General features: G+C 55.5%; 1 protein-coding gene across 2 annotated transcripts; it reads right to left on the reverse strand.

Annotated features, from left to right (window-relative positions):
• Positions 1-682: 682 nt before the first annotated feature.
• Positions 683-16429, reverse strand: FEZ1 (fasciculation and elongation protein zeta 1). Of its 2 annotated transcripts, none has more exons than XM_021525793.2 (10): positions 16327-16429; positions 11623-11925; positions 8586-8682; positions 7240-7341; positions 6139-6343; positions 4731-5002; positions 3479-3559; positions 3020-3095; positions 2467-2532; positions 683-837 (listed from the first exon to the last, which is right to left on the reverse strand). In XM_021525793.2, exons 2-10 carry the CDS (start codon positions 11895-11897, stop codon positions 821-823), a joined length of 1191 nt encoding a protein of 396 aa, XP_021381468.1. In that variant the 5' UTR covers positions 11898-11925; positions 16327-16429; the 3' UTR covers positions 683-820. The 2 variants fall into 2 exon arrangements, with proteins under 2 accessions (XP_021381468.1, XP_077644111.1); XM_077787985.1 differs by lacking the exon at positions 16327-16429 and adding an exon at positions 15445-15461.
• Between the last annotated feature and the right edge of the window lie 388 nt (positions 16430-16817).

Genomic DNA, 16817 nt, shown 5'->3' on the forward strand with positions numbered 1-16817 from the left:
GACAACCCCAAAATGAGTGATGGTTTCCAGAAGTGAGGGATGCTCAGAATCCAGTGATGACCCAAAAGGGGCTAATCTCTCCCTGAAATGAGTGATTCTCCCCCAAAATGGGTGCTCACTGCAAAAGGAGTTGTATTCTCCAAAAATTCTCCCACAAAAATGAGTGACATGCCCCCTAAGGAAGCTGTCCCAAACTGCTCCTTCTGGAAGTGAGTGACTCTCCTCAAAATAAGTGACCTCCCCAAAATGACTGAATTTGCCTCAAAGTGGACAACGCTCTGCAGAAACGAGCACCAACCCCCAAATTAGGCACTCTTATCCAAAATGAGTGACAATCCCCAAAACACAGCAATTCTTCCCCACATGGAAGTGATGGAAGCCCCCCTGTCCCTTAATGAGCCATTCCTTAATAATGGGTTGATCTTCTGGGTGATGTTTGCACAATTTGTAGCAGAAAATCGGGCCACAGAAACGTGAAAAAATGGGAAAAATCCCCGAGAATGGAAATGTAATCTGAATTTTGCCCCTCTGCTGGTGGCAGCTGCTCGTTAGCCAGACATTTGTGTTTTTTAGAGATCCCAGAATATTCATGAGCTAAGTCTACGCTGGGATTTTTTTGCTTAAAAACATCCTTTTCCTATCAAAAAGTTGCAAAGCAGGAGACACAGACACTGGACACCGGTTGCCTAATTAATGTAAGGAATTCTTTATTCCCAGCTGTGCAAAGGGGGAAGTGCAGGGAGGGGCAGCCACGGGTGGGTGACCCTTTTTCCTGGGGTTTGGCCCCGTTTTGGGGTGGGAGTGTGGGGGCAGCACCGCGTCAGGTCGGGCAGAGCACTGCAGAGAGAGAGAGAGAGAGACAGAGGGGCTGGGGCACTGCACGGGGGCACCCGGGGTGCAGTGAGGCAGGAGCATGCACAGGGGTGTGTGGGGAAGCATGGGGGTGCATTGGAATGCAGGAGGATGCACTGGCATGCAGGAGAATGCATAGGGATGCACAGGGATGCAGGAGGATGCAGAGGGGTGCACAAGGATGCATGAGGATGCATTGGAATGCAAGAGGATGCACAAGAATACAGGAGGATGCACAGGGATGCAGAAGGATTCACAAGGATGCAGGAGGATGCATTGGCATGCAGGAGAATGCACAGGGATGCAGGAGGATGCATTGGCATGCAGGAGAATGCACAGGGATGCAGGAGGATGCACAGGGTGCACAGGGATGCAGAAGGATACACAGGGATGCAGGAGGATGCAGAGGGATGCACAGGGATGCAGGAGGATGCAGAGGGATGCACAAGGATGCATGAGGATGCATTGGAATGCAAGAGGATGCACAGGAATGCAGGAGGATGCACAGGGATGCAGGAGGATACACAGGGATTCAGGAGAATGCACAGGGATCCATGAGCATGTACAGGGGTGTAGAAGGATGCAGGAGGATGCACTGGCATGCAGGAGAATGCACAGGGATGCAGAAGGATGCACAGGGATGCAGGAGGATGCACAGGGATGCAGGAGGATGCACAGGGATGCATGAGCAGGCACAGGGATGCATAAGGATGCATGAGGATGCATTGGAATGCAAGAGGATGCACAGGAATGCAGGAGGATGCACAAGCATGCGTGGGGATGCACAAGAATGCACAGTGCAACGCTGCACGAGGGGGCACAGTGACTCACAGGCCTGCACTGGGCTGCACGTGGATGGGCAGGGGCACCCAAGGGTGCCTGGGGGTCACACAGGGACACACGAGTGTGCACAGGACAGGCAGGAGAGCACAAGGACACACACAGGGACATGCAGGAGGGCAAATGAGGCACCTGGGCACACAAGGATGCAGAAATGCTGCACGAGGCTGCACATGAATGCAGGAGGAGCACAAAAGGGATGCACAAGGAATGCACACACACAGCAGTGCACAGGAAAAGCATGAAGGATGCACCAGGACTCGGCAGGATGCACAAGGATGCACAAGAGGGGTGTGGGAGATGCCCAGGGATGCCCAGGAGATGCAAGAAGATGCATGGGGATGCCCAAGGGAGGCAGAGGAGGGTGCCTGCTGGGGCATGGGGGGTGAAGGAGGGCACACAGAGGGTGATGAGGCTGTGTGGATGAAGGATGGGGCAGGAAGCTGCACAGGTACCTCCAGAGGTGCCTGTGAGACAGACAGCTGTCTCAGGAGAGGAGAGCTGTACAAAGAATGCCTGAGGGATGTGCAGGAAATGCAGCCAGGATCCCTGCAGGATGCGTGGAGGATGCAGCAGAGATGCAGGAGGGATGCAGGAGGAATGCCACAAGATGTATCTGGGATTCCTCGAGGATGCACAGGAGATGCAACAGGGATGAATGAGGATGCAACAGGGATGGGCAAAGGATGCACAAAGGATGCAGTGGAGAGGCAGGAGGATGCAGAAGGGATCTGCAGAGGAGCTGTGTGAAGGATGCACGAGGGGTGCAGGTACCTTTGAGGATGTAATCCGTGAGCAGAGTGGGCACCTTCTCGTTCCCCTCCTTCATGGCAAACAGGACTGGGAGGGAGAACAAAGCTGTGAGCCTGGCCCTGCTGCCCCCAAAATGTCCCTTTTCCCCCCAAAACCAGCCCCACAGTTGCCACACAATTTCCCCACACAATTTATGCAGCAGGCCTGGGAACACCCACACAAAAAGGGCTTCCATCCCCAGGTAGCCAGTCTGTGGCAGTGCAGAATGGGTGATTTACCCCAGACCTCCTGGTAAATGGAGCATAAACTGGGGGGAGGTGTTGGCTGCCAACCAGCTGTGCTGCAGTGATGCAAAACAGGGATTTTCCTCACCAGGTGGGTTTGCTGCAATGATGATGCAGCGTGGGTGGCAGCACCTTAAACTGCCCGTGCTGCAATGATGCAGAAATTCCCCTAAACTTTTGTGCTGCAATGATATCCCAAACTGCAGCCACTGAAGCAAAACAAAATGTGCCTTTGTGTCCCCAAAACATGTGATGCTGACACAAAAAAAGCTGCTTGAATGAATACTCACTGTTGGTGAGCATCTGCAGGTCCTCAACAGAGGGTGGTGAGCCCTTCTTCTCGTAGGGAATCACTGTGTTCAGGTACTGCAAAAACAAAAGCCACCCCAAAAAACTCAGATGGCACAAAACTGCCTGGTTTTTGCATTGTCTTAAGGCAAATTTATGCAAAAATAGAGTATTTCTGCAAAATTCCTGCAATTGTATTTAATTTGCAGGTATTCCGGGGAGTACTGAACTAACTGGGTACTGCAAACTCCACCCAAATCCATCCCTCCTCAGGGAGGACCTTTCGGGGTGAAAACAGGTAATTTTTTCAAGAGGGATTAGCAGGAAGTAGGGGATGGAGCAGTTTTGTAAAGTGAAGAAAGATTTTTAACAAGGGGTTGGGGAATGCAGGGGAATGGGGAGTGCAGAGAGGAGTGAAAACAGATTTGGGCAATTTTGTTTTTTGGAGGGGGGGAAGGCACCTGCTTCTCGTTGGTGGTAGGACCAAAAGTCTGGCGCAGGCCGGAGTGCAGGATGCTGGAGATGCCCTCCATGCTGAAGCGCTGGGGGGACAACGTGTCACCCTGTCACCTCCCGGGGACAGCGACAACACCCGTGGCACCTCCTCTGGGCACCAGCATCCCTCACAACTCCCTGACTCCCACATCCACAGCCTGCCCAGATCCCAGCACTTTGCTCCATACTGCCATCCCATATTCCTTTGTCTCCGTGCTCCAAGTCCCCCTGTCGCTGTCCTATGTCCTTCCTATGCCACTCTGGCCCATCCTGTCGCTATTCCCATCCCATCACATCCTGTATCCCATCCCATCCCGCATCCCATCCCATCCTGTATCCCATCCCATCCTGTATCCCATCCCATCATCCCCATGTCCCTCTGCCCCATCCTGTCATTATTCCCATCCTAGCCCATCCCATCCCATCCAATATCCCATCCGATCCCATCACCCCCATGTCCCTCTGGCCATCCTGTCGCTATTCCCATCCTATCCCATCCTATTGCATCCCACATCCCATCCCATCCTGTATCCCATCCCATTGCCCCCATGTCTCTCTGCCCCACCCTGCCCCATTCCCATCCCATCACATCCAATATCCCATCCCATCGCCTCGCCCCCATGTCCCTCTGCCTCATGTCCCTATTCCCATCCCAACCCTCACCCCCTTGTCCCACAGTGTCCCCACATCCCCGCACCTCCTCCTTGACCCCCGAGGCACCCCGCTCCCGGTCTGTCCCATCCCATCCCATCCCATCCCATCCCATCCCATCCCATCCCATCCCATCCCATCCCAATCTCCATCCCCATCCCCATCCCATCCCATCCCCATCCCCATCCCATCCCATCCCATCCCATCCCATCCCATCCCATCCCATCCCATCCCATCCCATCCCATCCCATCCCATCCCATCCCATCCCATCCCATCCCAATCTCCATCCCCATCCCCATCCCATCCCATCCCCATCCCCATCCCCATCCCCATCCCATCCCATCCCATCCCATCCCATCCCATCCCATCCCATCCCATCCTATCCCATCCCATCCCATCCCATCCCATCCCATCCCATCCCATCCCACCCCATCCCATCGCCTCGCCCCCATGTCCCTCTTCCCTGTGTCCCTATTCCCATCCCATCCCTCATCCCCTTGCCCCACGGTGTCCGCACATCCCCGCACCTCCTCCCGACCCCCGAGGCACCCCGCTCCCGTGCCCACCTTGCGGGGCATGGTGCTGCCGCGCTCGGGGCGCGCCCCTTGCGGGCTCAGCCCCTTGTCCCTGCGGCGGCGGCGGGCGGCCTCGCGCTGCTCCCGCTGCTCGCCCTGCACGGCCAGCAGCGCCCCGATGAAGGCCGTCTTCACCTCCTTCTCGAAGGCCAGCTCGTCCCGCCGCGCCAGCTGCGCCACCAGCTCGGCCGAGAGCGCCCGGCTCGCCGCCTCGGCGCGGCCCGCGGCCGCCAGCAGCTCCCGCGCCGACAGCTGCCCCAGCCCTGCCGCAGCCACAGCCCCGAGTCCGCACGGCCCGCCAGGCAGGGCACAGCCACCGCCCTGCCCGCCAACCAGCCCTCCACCAGCCCAGGCTGCTCCACGCCCCAGGGTCCAGCCTGGCCTCGGGCACCGCCAGGGATCTGGGGGCAGCCACAGCCGCTCTGGGAATCTTGTGCCCACCCTCGCGGGGAACAATTCCCAATTCCCAATCTCCCATCCAGCCCTGCCCCCTGGCAGTGGGAGCTACTCCCTGTGTCCTGTCCTTCCATCCCTTATCCCCAGTCCCTCTCCTCCAGCTCTCCTGCAGCCCCTTTAGGCTCTGGAGGGGCTCTGAGCTCTCCCTGGAGCTTCTCCTCCCCAGCTCTCCCCAGCAGAGGTGCCGCCACCTTTGGGGCATCTCCGTGGCCTCCTCTGGACTCTGCAGCCAGTGCCATGCATGGGGAAAGGAGGGAAATGCCTGGTGCAGTCAGGGGCACCCCCAGTGCCGTCAGTGAAACGCACACTGCGACCATGAAAGCGCATCTCGCGCCGAGCGAGATGGGCTCTGCATTTTCTGACACACCAAGAGATAAACCCGTTGTGCAATTGCTGATATGCTCAGCGCCATAAACCATGTGCCCAGAGTAATTAAGGGACTTCCTGGCACGATTAGTGACATGCAAGGTGCACTCAGTGATCTTCACAGTGCAATTAGTGACAGGCAGGATGTGATTAGTGACATGTATGGTGCAATTACTGACATGCATCGTGCAACTAGTGACATATATGGTGTGATTATTGACATGCATGGTGCAATTAGTGACATGCACGGTACAATTAGTGACATGGTGTGATTAGTAACCTGCACAGTGTGATAAACAGCAGAGCAATGAGTGAAGTGCCTGGGCTTGTTGGTGACACAGCCCACGCCACCAGGACAAATCCCGTGTGTGTGTAACGCCCCATGCAGAACACAAAGACTCTTGGTGAACCCTTTCCACACCAAAAGCCAGATCCCTGTTTTCTTCACAGTTTTTGCCAAGAGCCCTTCTGGCCAAGTCCCAGAGCACGCCAGCACTGAGGCCTGGAGAGACTTAGTTGTCCAATTTGGTTGGAACTGTCCCCAAAAAGTGACTGGCCTGGGCTTTGCTGGCCATACCTTCATGGGAGCAGTTGTTGTTGAAGGCGGGATGCAGCTCCCGCAGCAGGATGGGCTCCGTGCCCCCGCCACCACCTTTGCCTTCAGCATCAGCCTTTGTTTCTTCCTCCTCCTCCTCATCCTCCTCCTCCTCTTCCTCCTCACCCTCGGGGTCAGCCTCAGGGTCAGGTGAACTCTGCATGAGCTCCTCCAGCTCCTCGATGACCTGTGGGGCATCAGTGACCTCCATGTGCACCTGCATCCTACCTGCACCTAGCACCCCACACATCCTGCACCCACACCTGCGACTGTTCTGCACCCGCTCCCTGCACCTGCTCCCTGCATTCCTGTCCTGTACCCACACCTGCAACCATCCTGCACCTGCTCCTTGCACTCCTGTCCTGCACACACATCTGCAACTGCTCCCTTCATCCTGCACCTGCATCCTCTATCTTCATCCTCCATCTGCAGCCAGCTCCCTCCATCCTCCATCCTTATCAGCATTCTGCATCCTCCCCTCCATCCTGCATCTGAATTCTGTTCCCTTCATCTTGCATCAACACCTGCATTTACATCCATCTGTGCCCTGGATCCTCCGTTTGCATCCTGCATCTGCATCCCACATTCCATGGACACCGAGGACCTGCATCCACTTCTACATCTGCATCCTGCACCTGTCTGCATCCTGCACCTGTCTGCATCCTGCTCTCTGCACCCTCCTCCTGCATCCTGCATCTCCACCTGCATTCCCTATCCTGCATCCATGCCCTGTGCTGCCTCCACATCCCCCTCCCCACACCTGTACCGTGCATCCTGCACCCCCATCTGGCACCTGCGTCCTGCACCCCACATCTGCATCCCACCTCTGCTCCCCCCTTTATCCTTCCCCCCATGCCACCCCTTTTGTACAGCAGCACCCACAGCCCACCTTGCCAGGTGCACCCAAATCCCACAGCACCCACAACTCCACTTCTGTCCACATCCACATTCCAGGTCCTGCATGCCACACCCCAAGATGCTGGGATTTGGCTTTTTCTTGTGCTTCCAGCTCGTGGTCACGGGGCTGAGGTGGCCAAGTCTGGATTTTGGAGGACATGCAGGGCTCCAGATGCCCATGGGTACCTGCTCAGCTGTCAGCAGCGGCTCCTCGTTGATCCCAGAGTCCTGCTCACTCCTCTCAGTGAGCTCCTCCTCCTCTTCCTCCTCCTCCTCCTTCCCACCGAGCTGCAGGAGACACAGGCTGGGCAGCCTTGGTGGCACCACAGGCCCAGCCTGGTGCGGGCATGGCCCCAGCACGGACACAGCCACAGCCCTGGCATGGGGACAGCCACCACCCTGGCTCACGGGGACATGGGGGGTGGCATGGGGAGACACTGGAGGGGGACATCAGATGGGACATGTTGGATTGAGGGTATTCCATGGAGATGCTGGAGGGGGATGTTGGATGGGGCTTTGAGCAGGACAGTGGACAGCCCTGGAGTGGGAGGTGTTGCCAGAGGTGGATGGAGATGTTGGACAGGAGTGTTGGATGGAGAGCTGTAGAATGAAGCCATGGAGCAGGAAGAAGGCAGAGAGAAGTCCAGGTGAGCTGGATGGAGGTGCTGGATGGAGGTGATGGATGCAGGTGCTGGATGGAGGTGAAGGATGGAGGTGCTGGATGGAGGTGCTGGATGGAGGTGCTGGATGGAGGTGAAGGATGGAGGTGCTGGATGGAGGTGCTGGATGGAGGTGATGGATGGAGGTGCTGGATGGAGGTGATGGATGGAGGTGATGGATGGAGGTGCTGGATGGAGGTGCTGGATGGAGGTGAAGGATGGAGGTGCTGGATGGAGGTGAAGGATGGAGGTGCTGGATGGAGGTGCTGGATGGAGGTGAAGGATGGAGGTGCTGGATGGAGGTGCTGGATGGAGGTGATGGATGGAGGTGCTGGATGGAGGTGCTGGATGGAAAGTGGTGTTGGACACGCTTGGTGGAGACATGGGGATGCTGCTGGAGGGGGAGATGAGGGATGGTGGGGCTGAACTGGAGAGGTCTGATGGAGACACAGGGTGGGACACCAGGTGAGGACATGGCAGAGGGGAAAACCTCCAGGGAATGGATGGACAGAGATGTTCAGTGAGGAGGCACCTTCTTTTTTCCCACCTTTTTAGCATAAAATAACCCAAGGAAGTTATTTTCTCTTCCCCCTTAAGCAACACATCCAAATGAGTTCAATTCTGTGGATATTGGGACATTTTTACAACCCCAGAAGCAGCTATTGACAGCACAAACTCACTACAGATAAAAACCCATTTTCTACCCCAAAAACACCCACCCCACCCGAGGCATGGGGGTCAACTGGCAAGGACCAGGTGCTAAAACAAGCCTTTTTGGGTAGTTTGCAGTGCCATGATGGCTGCTGAGCCCCGGGGCTGACTGACAGCTGTCAGTCACAGCCAGGGGACCAGGAGGGGATGTCAGAGCCGTACCTGGGGGTCGCTGCCATCGAGGGTCTCAGTCCCAGGGAGCTGCCACGGCCGGGGGGAGCTCCGGGGGGCAAAGCCATCGGTCAGAGCATCCCAGACCCTGCAGGGAGGCGCCTGGTGAGTGCTGATCCCAAAATGTTGCACCTCAGAGACACAGCCCAAAAAACTGCCTGCCAAGATGCCGCGAAACATCCCGAAATGCAGCCCGGAAACATCCCGAAATGACCTCCAAAAACCCCCAGATGCCACTGAGATGCCTGAAATATTCCAAAACACCCCAAATGATAGCCTAGAAAACCCCAAATGCTGTCCTAGAAGACCCCAAAGCATCTCAAAATAGCATTATGAAATACTGCTCTGAAATACCCCAATGTACCCAAAAATGCTGCCCCAGCACCTGAGATGCCCCCTAAATGTCATTTTGAAATGCTGCTATCAAAACACTCCAAAAGGTCACAGCAATGTCCCAAAATATCTCTAGATGTCCCCAAATGCCATTCAAAAACATGACCATGATGCTCTGAAGTGGCACAAAACATTCTCTTAAAGCAGCCCCAAAGCCCCAAGACTCTCTGAAAGACCCCAAAACCACCTCAAAATACTGCCCTGGAACACTCCAAACTGTCCCCAAATGCTCTTCTGAAATACCCCCAAAATGCCCCTAAAGGTCCCAAAGCTCCAAAATGCCACCCTGTCATGTTCCAACCACCCAACCCCCTCACTGAAATACCCCAGAGACCCCAAAATGTCACTTTTCAACACCTAAAAATACCCTAAAATGCTGTCCTGAAATCCTGATCAAATGAGGAGAAAATAAAGAAGGAAAAAGGAAAAGAGGGGGAAGGATGGAAAAAAAAAAAGGGAAGGGGGAAAAGAGGAGAAAAGAGAAAAAAGAGGGGTAAAGAAGAAGATGGAAAAAAGGGGGAAAGGGGAAGAAGTGGGGGAAGGAAAATCTGGGTAAAAGGGTGGAAATGGAAGAAAAAATGAGAAAGAGGGAGAAGAAAATAATGGTGGGAAATGGTGAAAGAGGGAAAAAGGGAAGAAGAGGAAAGAGGAGAAAACTGAGAATAGGAAAAGGAGGAAAACGGCCAAAAAAGGAAAAGAGGAAAAATCAGGAGAAAAGGGGAATGGGGAAAAAGAGAAAATGTAAGAAAAAAGGGAGAATGAGGGGGGAAATGGAGAAAAGGGCAGGGAAAGTGGAGAAAAGGGAAGAAATGGAGGAGAAAGACAGAAAATGGGGAAAAAAGAGCTAAAAAGTGGCAATATTGAGAAAAAGGCCAAAAATGCGAGGAAAATGTCAAAAATGAGGGGAAAGGCACAGACAGAGATCAGAAATTTTCTCCCCATCTCAGGCAACCCCTCCCATTCTCCCACCAGAAATGGGGGGTTCAATCCTGAAAATCACCCCAAAACCACTTCCCCTTTTCCAACCCCAAACCTGCTCATTTGTGGGATTTATTATATCTCCCTTTTCACCAGGGCTGAATTCCCCTTGGAATTACAGATTTCACAAGTTAACAGGCAAAAATGCGGATGCCAAATCTTAAATACTTATTTTTTAACAAAGCACAGCAAATGAGTAATTATTCCCTCAAATTTGCTTTTTATTTTCACTGCTCTTAAAGGACCAGCAACGCACAGGGGCAGGCCAAAACCAGCAGTGATTTCTGAGTTAATTATGGCAAGAAATGGTTAAAAACTCTGGAAATCCAGGGCCTGTGAGGCCATGGCTCCTCCCCTGGCCTGCACACAGGGCTCATTGAAAGAAGACTAAAAAAAAAAGCCCTGTTTTGCCCAAAGTGACCCAAAAAAGACACAATAAGTGGCACAAAGCGGCGACAGCGCGGCAGCCCCGGCGCGCAGCCAAGCTGCATTTTGCTCTCAAAAACCGTGAATTCGACCGATTGCAAAAATCAATTCAGCTTCAGTGGGTTTGGGGGGAAAAGAAAATCCAAACACAAACCAACAAAACCAAAGGATTCGGGGCTTTTTGGGTTGAAAGCAGCCCGTTTGCTTGGTGAGAATAAGGGTTAGCAATTTTGGAATAATCCAAATTCAAGAGGAAAAATCCACGGGAAATGTGATAGTGTGTTATCGTCATGAGGAAAAAGCTCAAGGATTTGCAGGGAAAAATGGCATTTTGTAACAAAGCAAGGTTTTTAATGGAACTGTAGAATTTAACACAAAATGCACAACAATAACTGGGGAGCCTAGGGGGGAATTTCACCCTAGGGAATTTGGCTGTTCCCTACAATGGTACAGAGGGGGTGGCCGAGCTCTGCTCACACCTTACTCAAGGTTTATGCTCAGCCCCTGGGGCTTTCCTTGCACAGACAATGCTATGGCCCCTGCAACGTGGCATGAACACGCTGCTTTTCCTCCTCACAGGCTGCTACTCCAGGGACCTCACACAGCTACTCTAAGGATCCTACACAGCTACTCCAAGGATCCTACACAGCTACTCCAAGGATCCTAAGCAGCTACTCCAAGGATCCTGAACAGCTACTCCAAGGATCCTAAACAGATACTCCAAGGATCCTACACACATACTGCAAGGTGCTGTATGATCACAGCACAGTTCAGGTGGTGATTTGCATGTGAGCACAAGGAGCAGCAACAGGCCGCAGGGGGGGTGTTACTCATAAGATACTACACCAGTACTCTGAAGTGCTACACAGTCATGCTGTGAGCTGGACTGCATGCTCTGGGAGTGTTTTAAGACCATGACAGGACGCATGCAGGCTTGAGGGTGGCCTACTTACAGGATGTTACACAGCTACTCAAAAGATACTACACGGCTACTCAAATGATACTACACGGCTATTCCATGCTGCTGCATGACTGTGCCATGGTGCAAGGGGCCGAGCTGCACGTGGGCTGCACCGTGCCAGCATGCAAGGCGGCACGCAGACCCTTACTCATAGGATACTACACGGAGTATGGTGCGGAGCGCGGCCGTGCCGCGGCGCTGGGAGGTAGCGCGCCCCGCGGGGGGGGTTCAGGTGTGAAGTGGCCCCAGGAGCAGGGGGGCCTTACTCACTCCTCATCCTGCAGGCGCTCCTCCTCCTCCTGCGCCTGGAGCCGCCCCCGCACGGGCGCCAGGCCCTCGGTGGCGGCGTCGTAGTTGCGGAAGCACACGGTGAGCTTCTCGTCGAACTCCTGCACCAGGTCCTCCATGGACTTGAAGCTCATCATCTCGGCCGAGAAGCTCTCCAGCTCGGCCAGCGCGGGGTCCGCGGGGCGCGGCAGCGACCCCCCATCGTCCCCGGGCCCCTCCTCGAACTCCTCCTCCAGACTGACCAGCGGCGCCTCCATCCTCCTCAACACCGACGTGCTGCCTTAGCTGCAGGGACAGGGTGCCCGTCAGGCACCGGGCTACTCACAGCTTGCAACACCCGGCTCCCCGTTCCCTTCGCTGCTGCCAGGGCTGGTACACAACCAACGGCATCTCTGTAGTATCCTGGCAGTAACCCAACAGGACGGGCTACCTTCAGAAGAAACATTCTGCTATTGTGGCACTATTCTAGCTGCAATTTCATAGTTGCAACAAAGTACTGATAGTTGTCCAAGCAGTTCAGTATGTAAAAAATGTCATACTGCTATCCATTTCCCTGAAGTGGTAGTATCTTAGTTGTATCCTTATGCTATACTGTTGGATGATGCTCTCTTCTGATGCAGAGATGGGGCAGCTGAGAGGTGTTTTAAAAACTTTTATTCCATTTTCAGTCCCATGTAAAGGGTGAGACAGTACAGATGTTCCAATTCACGCTGTTACAATCAGAAGCGGACTATTTCCTAATCACAATACATTAAAAATGTTTCTTGGCCTTTCAGCTTTTGCCACCTCTCAGTTACCCCATCTCTGAGTCACAAAAGGGCTTATTCTGACACTACATCACTACTAAGCAAGTAGCCTGTAAATATCAGTAATGTGCTGACAATACCCCAAAAATGTGAGTGGTGCCCTGATGGCATCCCAGAAGTATCTTACCATGACTTTTGTAGGGCCCTTGTAGCATCTTGGAAGTATCCTACAGAGAGCTGCACTTTTATCCTGAGAAAGCTGACTCTTGTCCTGGCAGCACCTCGGGAACTTTGTGATAATATCCTGGTAGCATCATGGTAGTACCAGTAATGTATCCTAGCAACGACCCTGTAGTATCTTAGTAGTGCCTTGTCAGCAATACTCATTAGCATTAGCAATACATTTACAATTAGCAAAGTGTTGCTTTGGAGTGTTAGCCTGATAATACCTTAGCAACATCCTGATAGTAGCTTTGTGCTGCACTGAGAGTATCCTAGTAGCAGTCAGCATTGAGTAGCTCAGCACTGTCCTGATGTTGTACTAGCACAGGCAGGAATATCCTGATTCTGTCAGGAGCATCCTGGTGCCCTGATAGTATCACAGTAGTAGATAACGAGTGTCCTGATAGGATCCTAGCAGTGGTGTCACGGGACACAGCTGTTATCCTCAGTGTGCTGGTGGCACTTTGGTAGCACAAAGAATTATCCTGATATTTTCTTACTGCCCCGTAACTACACTGAAAGCAACCTGCACGTATCTTGAGAGGAACCTTGTGTGAGCTGCTCCAGTGGTACCTTCCTACGAGTGCCTCAGTATCAGCTCTGGAAGTATCTTAGTAGCAGCCTGATGGTACATTAGCAGAGCTTTTGCAGCATCCCAGTAGTATTTACAGAGTATCCTGGGAGTACCTTAATGGCACTCTGGAAGTGCCTTACTGCTGTCTGCAGAGTAGCCTGCCCGCATTCTAGTAACCTCAGAGCATCTCAGCAGCACCCTGAGAGCATCTCAGCTGTGTCTTGATAGTATTTCACTACTCCCTCAGGAGATTACTGAGAATATCCCAGCAGTAGCCTCAGAGGAAGCAAGGAGTAACTCAGTAGTAAGCCCGGAGCAGCCCAGCAGAGGTGGCAGCACCCAGGCCTGGCCATGCTTCCCTGGGGAGGGGAGCACAGACATCCCAGCTCTGGGGAAAACCTGCCCTGAAAGGGTGTTGGGTCACAGCCCTGTGCAGCACCGCCGCAGCCCATGCACGTGTGCCCCCCTGGGTGCCCCCAGCCCTGCAGCACACGCCCTGAGCATGCACACCCTGCACGTGTGCACCTGCAGGGGAGCCCAGCCCTGCACACGCCTGCAGCACTCACACACACACACACACACACGGGACAGGGCCTGGTGCTCCCTGTGAACATGCATGCCATGCACAGAGATGCAAAGCACGCACACGGAGCGGCGCATGTGTGCACAGAGTGTCTGCACACAGGTGCATGTGTGCTGCAGCGGTGCACAGGCGCTGGGCTGCACACACTGCACAGGCAGTCACCCTCACGTGCCCCGGTGGATGCATGCCCTGTCCCATGCAAGTCTGCACGCACACACACCTTTGCAAGCATGCATTCCCACCGTGTGCATGAGTGCACACCTTTGCACCCCCAACGATGTCCGTGTGTGCACGCCCATGCACTCATGCATCCCCACGTGCAATGCCATGCACACACACAGAGTGCACCCCTGTGCATGCCTGCATCCCCTCGCATACATTATGCACCACTGTGCACTTGTGCATCCCCACATATGCACCATGGAGCCCGACATGCTCACAGCACCCAGCTCCAGGCCCCACAAACACCAGCAGCACACACCTGCACACACCTGCACACCCACGTGCCTGCACGTGTGCCCCTGCAACTGTACACACACACCTTCACATGCACACACACTCCTGCATGCACATGTATCTGCACGGACACACAGCCCTGCACACACATCTGGACATGCACACACCTGCACACACATCTGCACACACACACAGCCCTGCATGCACATCTGCACACACACACAGCCCTGCACACACATCTGGACATGCACACACCTGCGCACACACACACAGCCCTGCACACACATCTGGACATGCACACACCTGCGCACACACACACAGCCTTGCACACACACACAGCCCTGCACACACATCTGCACACACACAGCCCTGCACACACATCTGGACATGCACACACCTGCACACCCACACAGCCCTGCACACACATCTGGACATGTACACACCTGCACACACACAGAGACCTGAACACACATCTGGACATGCACACACATCTGCACACACACAGAGACCTGAACACACACACACATCTGCACCCACACACACTGAGCCGGACATGCACATCACTTGCACACACATCTGGGCACGCACATCCCTTGCACACCCGCACACACCGAGCAGCACACACATCCCTTGCACACCCGCACACACACCTGGGCACACACATCCCTTGCACACACATCTGGGCACGCACATCCTTGCACGCCCGCTCAGCCCTGCGCACACGCACACCAACACGCACACGGACCCGCCCTCGCTGCGCTCGCCGCCCCTCCCTCCGCCGCTCCCCGCAGGCGCACCCCCGCGGCCCCACGACCCCCAGAGCGCCCCCGCAGCGGGCGAGCACCTCCCCGGCCCCGCACGGCCCCGCACGGCCCCGGCCCTGCCCGCAACATCAGCCCGCGCTGCCCCCAGACCCGACACCCCCGCAGCACCGCATCCCCGTGCGACCCCCCCGCACCGCCTGCAAGGGCAGCATCGCCCGCGCTCCCCAAACCCGCATCCTTCATGGCCCCCCCCAAACCCCGCATCCTTCATGGCCCCCCCAAACCCCGCATCCTTCATGGCCCCCCCAAACCCCGCACCCTTCATGGCCCCCCCCAAACCCCGCATCCTTCATGGCCCCCCAAACCCCGCACCCTTCATGGCCCCCCCAAACCCCGCACCCTTCATGGCCTCCCCCAAACCCCGCACCATTCATGGCCCCCCCCAAACCCTGCACCCGCCTGCAGCCCCGCATCCTTCATGGTCCCCCCCCAAACCCCGCACCCTCCTGCAACCCCGCATCCTTCATGCCCCCCCCAAACCCCGCACCCGCCTGCAGCCCCGCATCCTTCATGGTCCCCCCCCAAACCCCGCACCATTCATGGCCCCCAAACCCCGCACCCTCCTGCAACCCCGCATCCTTCATGCCCCCCCCAAACCCCGCACCCGCCTGCAGCCCCGCATTCTTCATGGCCCCCCCCAAACCCAGCACCATTCATGGCCCCCAAACCCCGCACCCTTCATGGCCCCCTCAGCCCCGCACCCCCCTGCAGCCCCGCATCCTTCATGCCCCCCCAAACCCCGCACCCTTCGCGGCTCCCCCCAGCCCTGCACCCGCCTGCAACTCCGCACCTTTCATGGCCCCCCCCCCAAACTCCGCATCCTTCATGGACCCCTCAGCACCTGCAACCCCGCACCTTTCGCGGCCCCCAGTCCCGCACCCTCCTGCAGCCTCGCATCCTTCATGCCCCCCCAAACCCCGCACCATTCATGGCCCCCAAACCCCGCACCCTTCATGGCCTCCCCAGCCCTGCACCCTCCTGCAACCCCGCACCTTTCATGGCCCCCAAACCCCGCACCTTTCATGCCCCCCCCCAAACCCCGCATCCTTCATGCCCCCCCCAAACCCCGCACCATTCATGGCCCCCCAGCCCTGCACCCGCCTGCAACCCCGCACCTTTCATGCCCCCCCCAAACCCCGCACCCTTCATGGCCTCCCCAGACCCGCACCCACCTGCAGCCCCGCACCCCTGACGCCCCCAGCCCCGCATCCCAGACGCCCCCAGCCCCTCTGCACCCCCATCCCCGCACCCCAGACGCCCCCAGCCCATCCCCGCACCCACCTGCAGCCCCGCATCCTCCGCGCCGCGCCGGGGGTGCTGCGCCCGCACTGCGCAGGCGCGGGGCGGGCCGGTGACGTCACCGGGCAGGGCGCGGGCGGCGGCCGTGACGTCATCGCCCATCCCGGCTCCGTCCGTCCTTTCCCGATCCCCAAAATCCCCCGAGCCCCGCCGGGGGCTCGTCCTTTGTCCACGCGGCTCTGCGCCTGTCCGCGGCACCGAGGGAGAAAATGCATCCATGGAAATGACTACGGAAATGTACAGATGGGAAATAGAAATAAAAGATGGCATATACGGCAATGTAGCCCAAGATTTTTTTTTTTTTCCTTTTATAAAATAAAACAATTAAAATTATGACATAAAAATGAAGCGAATTACAAAATAAAAAAACCGTATTTTTCCTATATTTTTCCTCTCAAAAAACATAATAGTAATCACAAGAAATGAGCAGCTTTTTATAATAATATTCTTTCAGCTTTTTGTCTTAAAATTTA

Source organism: Lonchura striata, chromosome 23 (assembly GCF_046129695.1).
Source record: "Lonchura striata isolate bLonStr1 chromosome 23, bLonStr1.mat, whole genome shotgun sequence".
NCBI classification, from domain to species: domain Eukaryota; kingdom Metazoa; phylum Chordata; class Aves; order Passeriformes; family Estrildidae; genus Lonchura; species Lonchura striata.

Excerpts from the sequence above, each read along its gene's own strand:
- FEZ1 (XM_021525793.2), bottom strand. The coding sequence starts at position 11,897 with ATGGAGGCGCCGCTGGTCAGTCTGGAGGAGGAGTTCGAGGAGGGGCCC. Across the intron at positions 7,342-8,585 it reads TCGATGGCAGCGACCCCCAG|CTCGGTGGGAAGGAGGAGGA; the intron begins GTACGGCTCTGA and ends TGTCTCCTGCAG. Across the intron at positions 2,533-3,019 it reads CCTGCAGATGCTCACCAACA|TCCTGTTTGCCATGAAGGAG; the intron begins GTGAGTATTCAT and ends TCTCCCTCCCAG.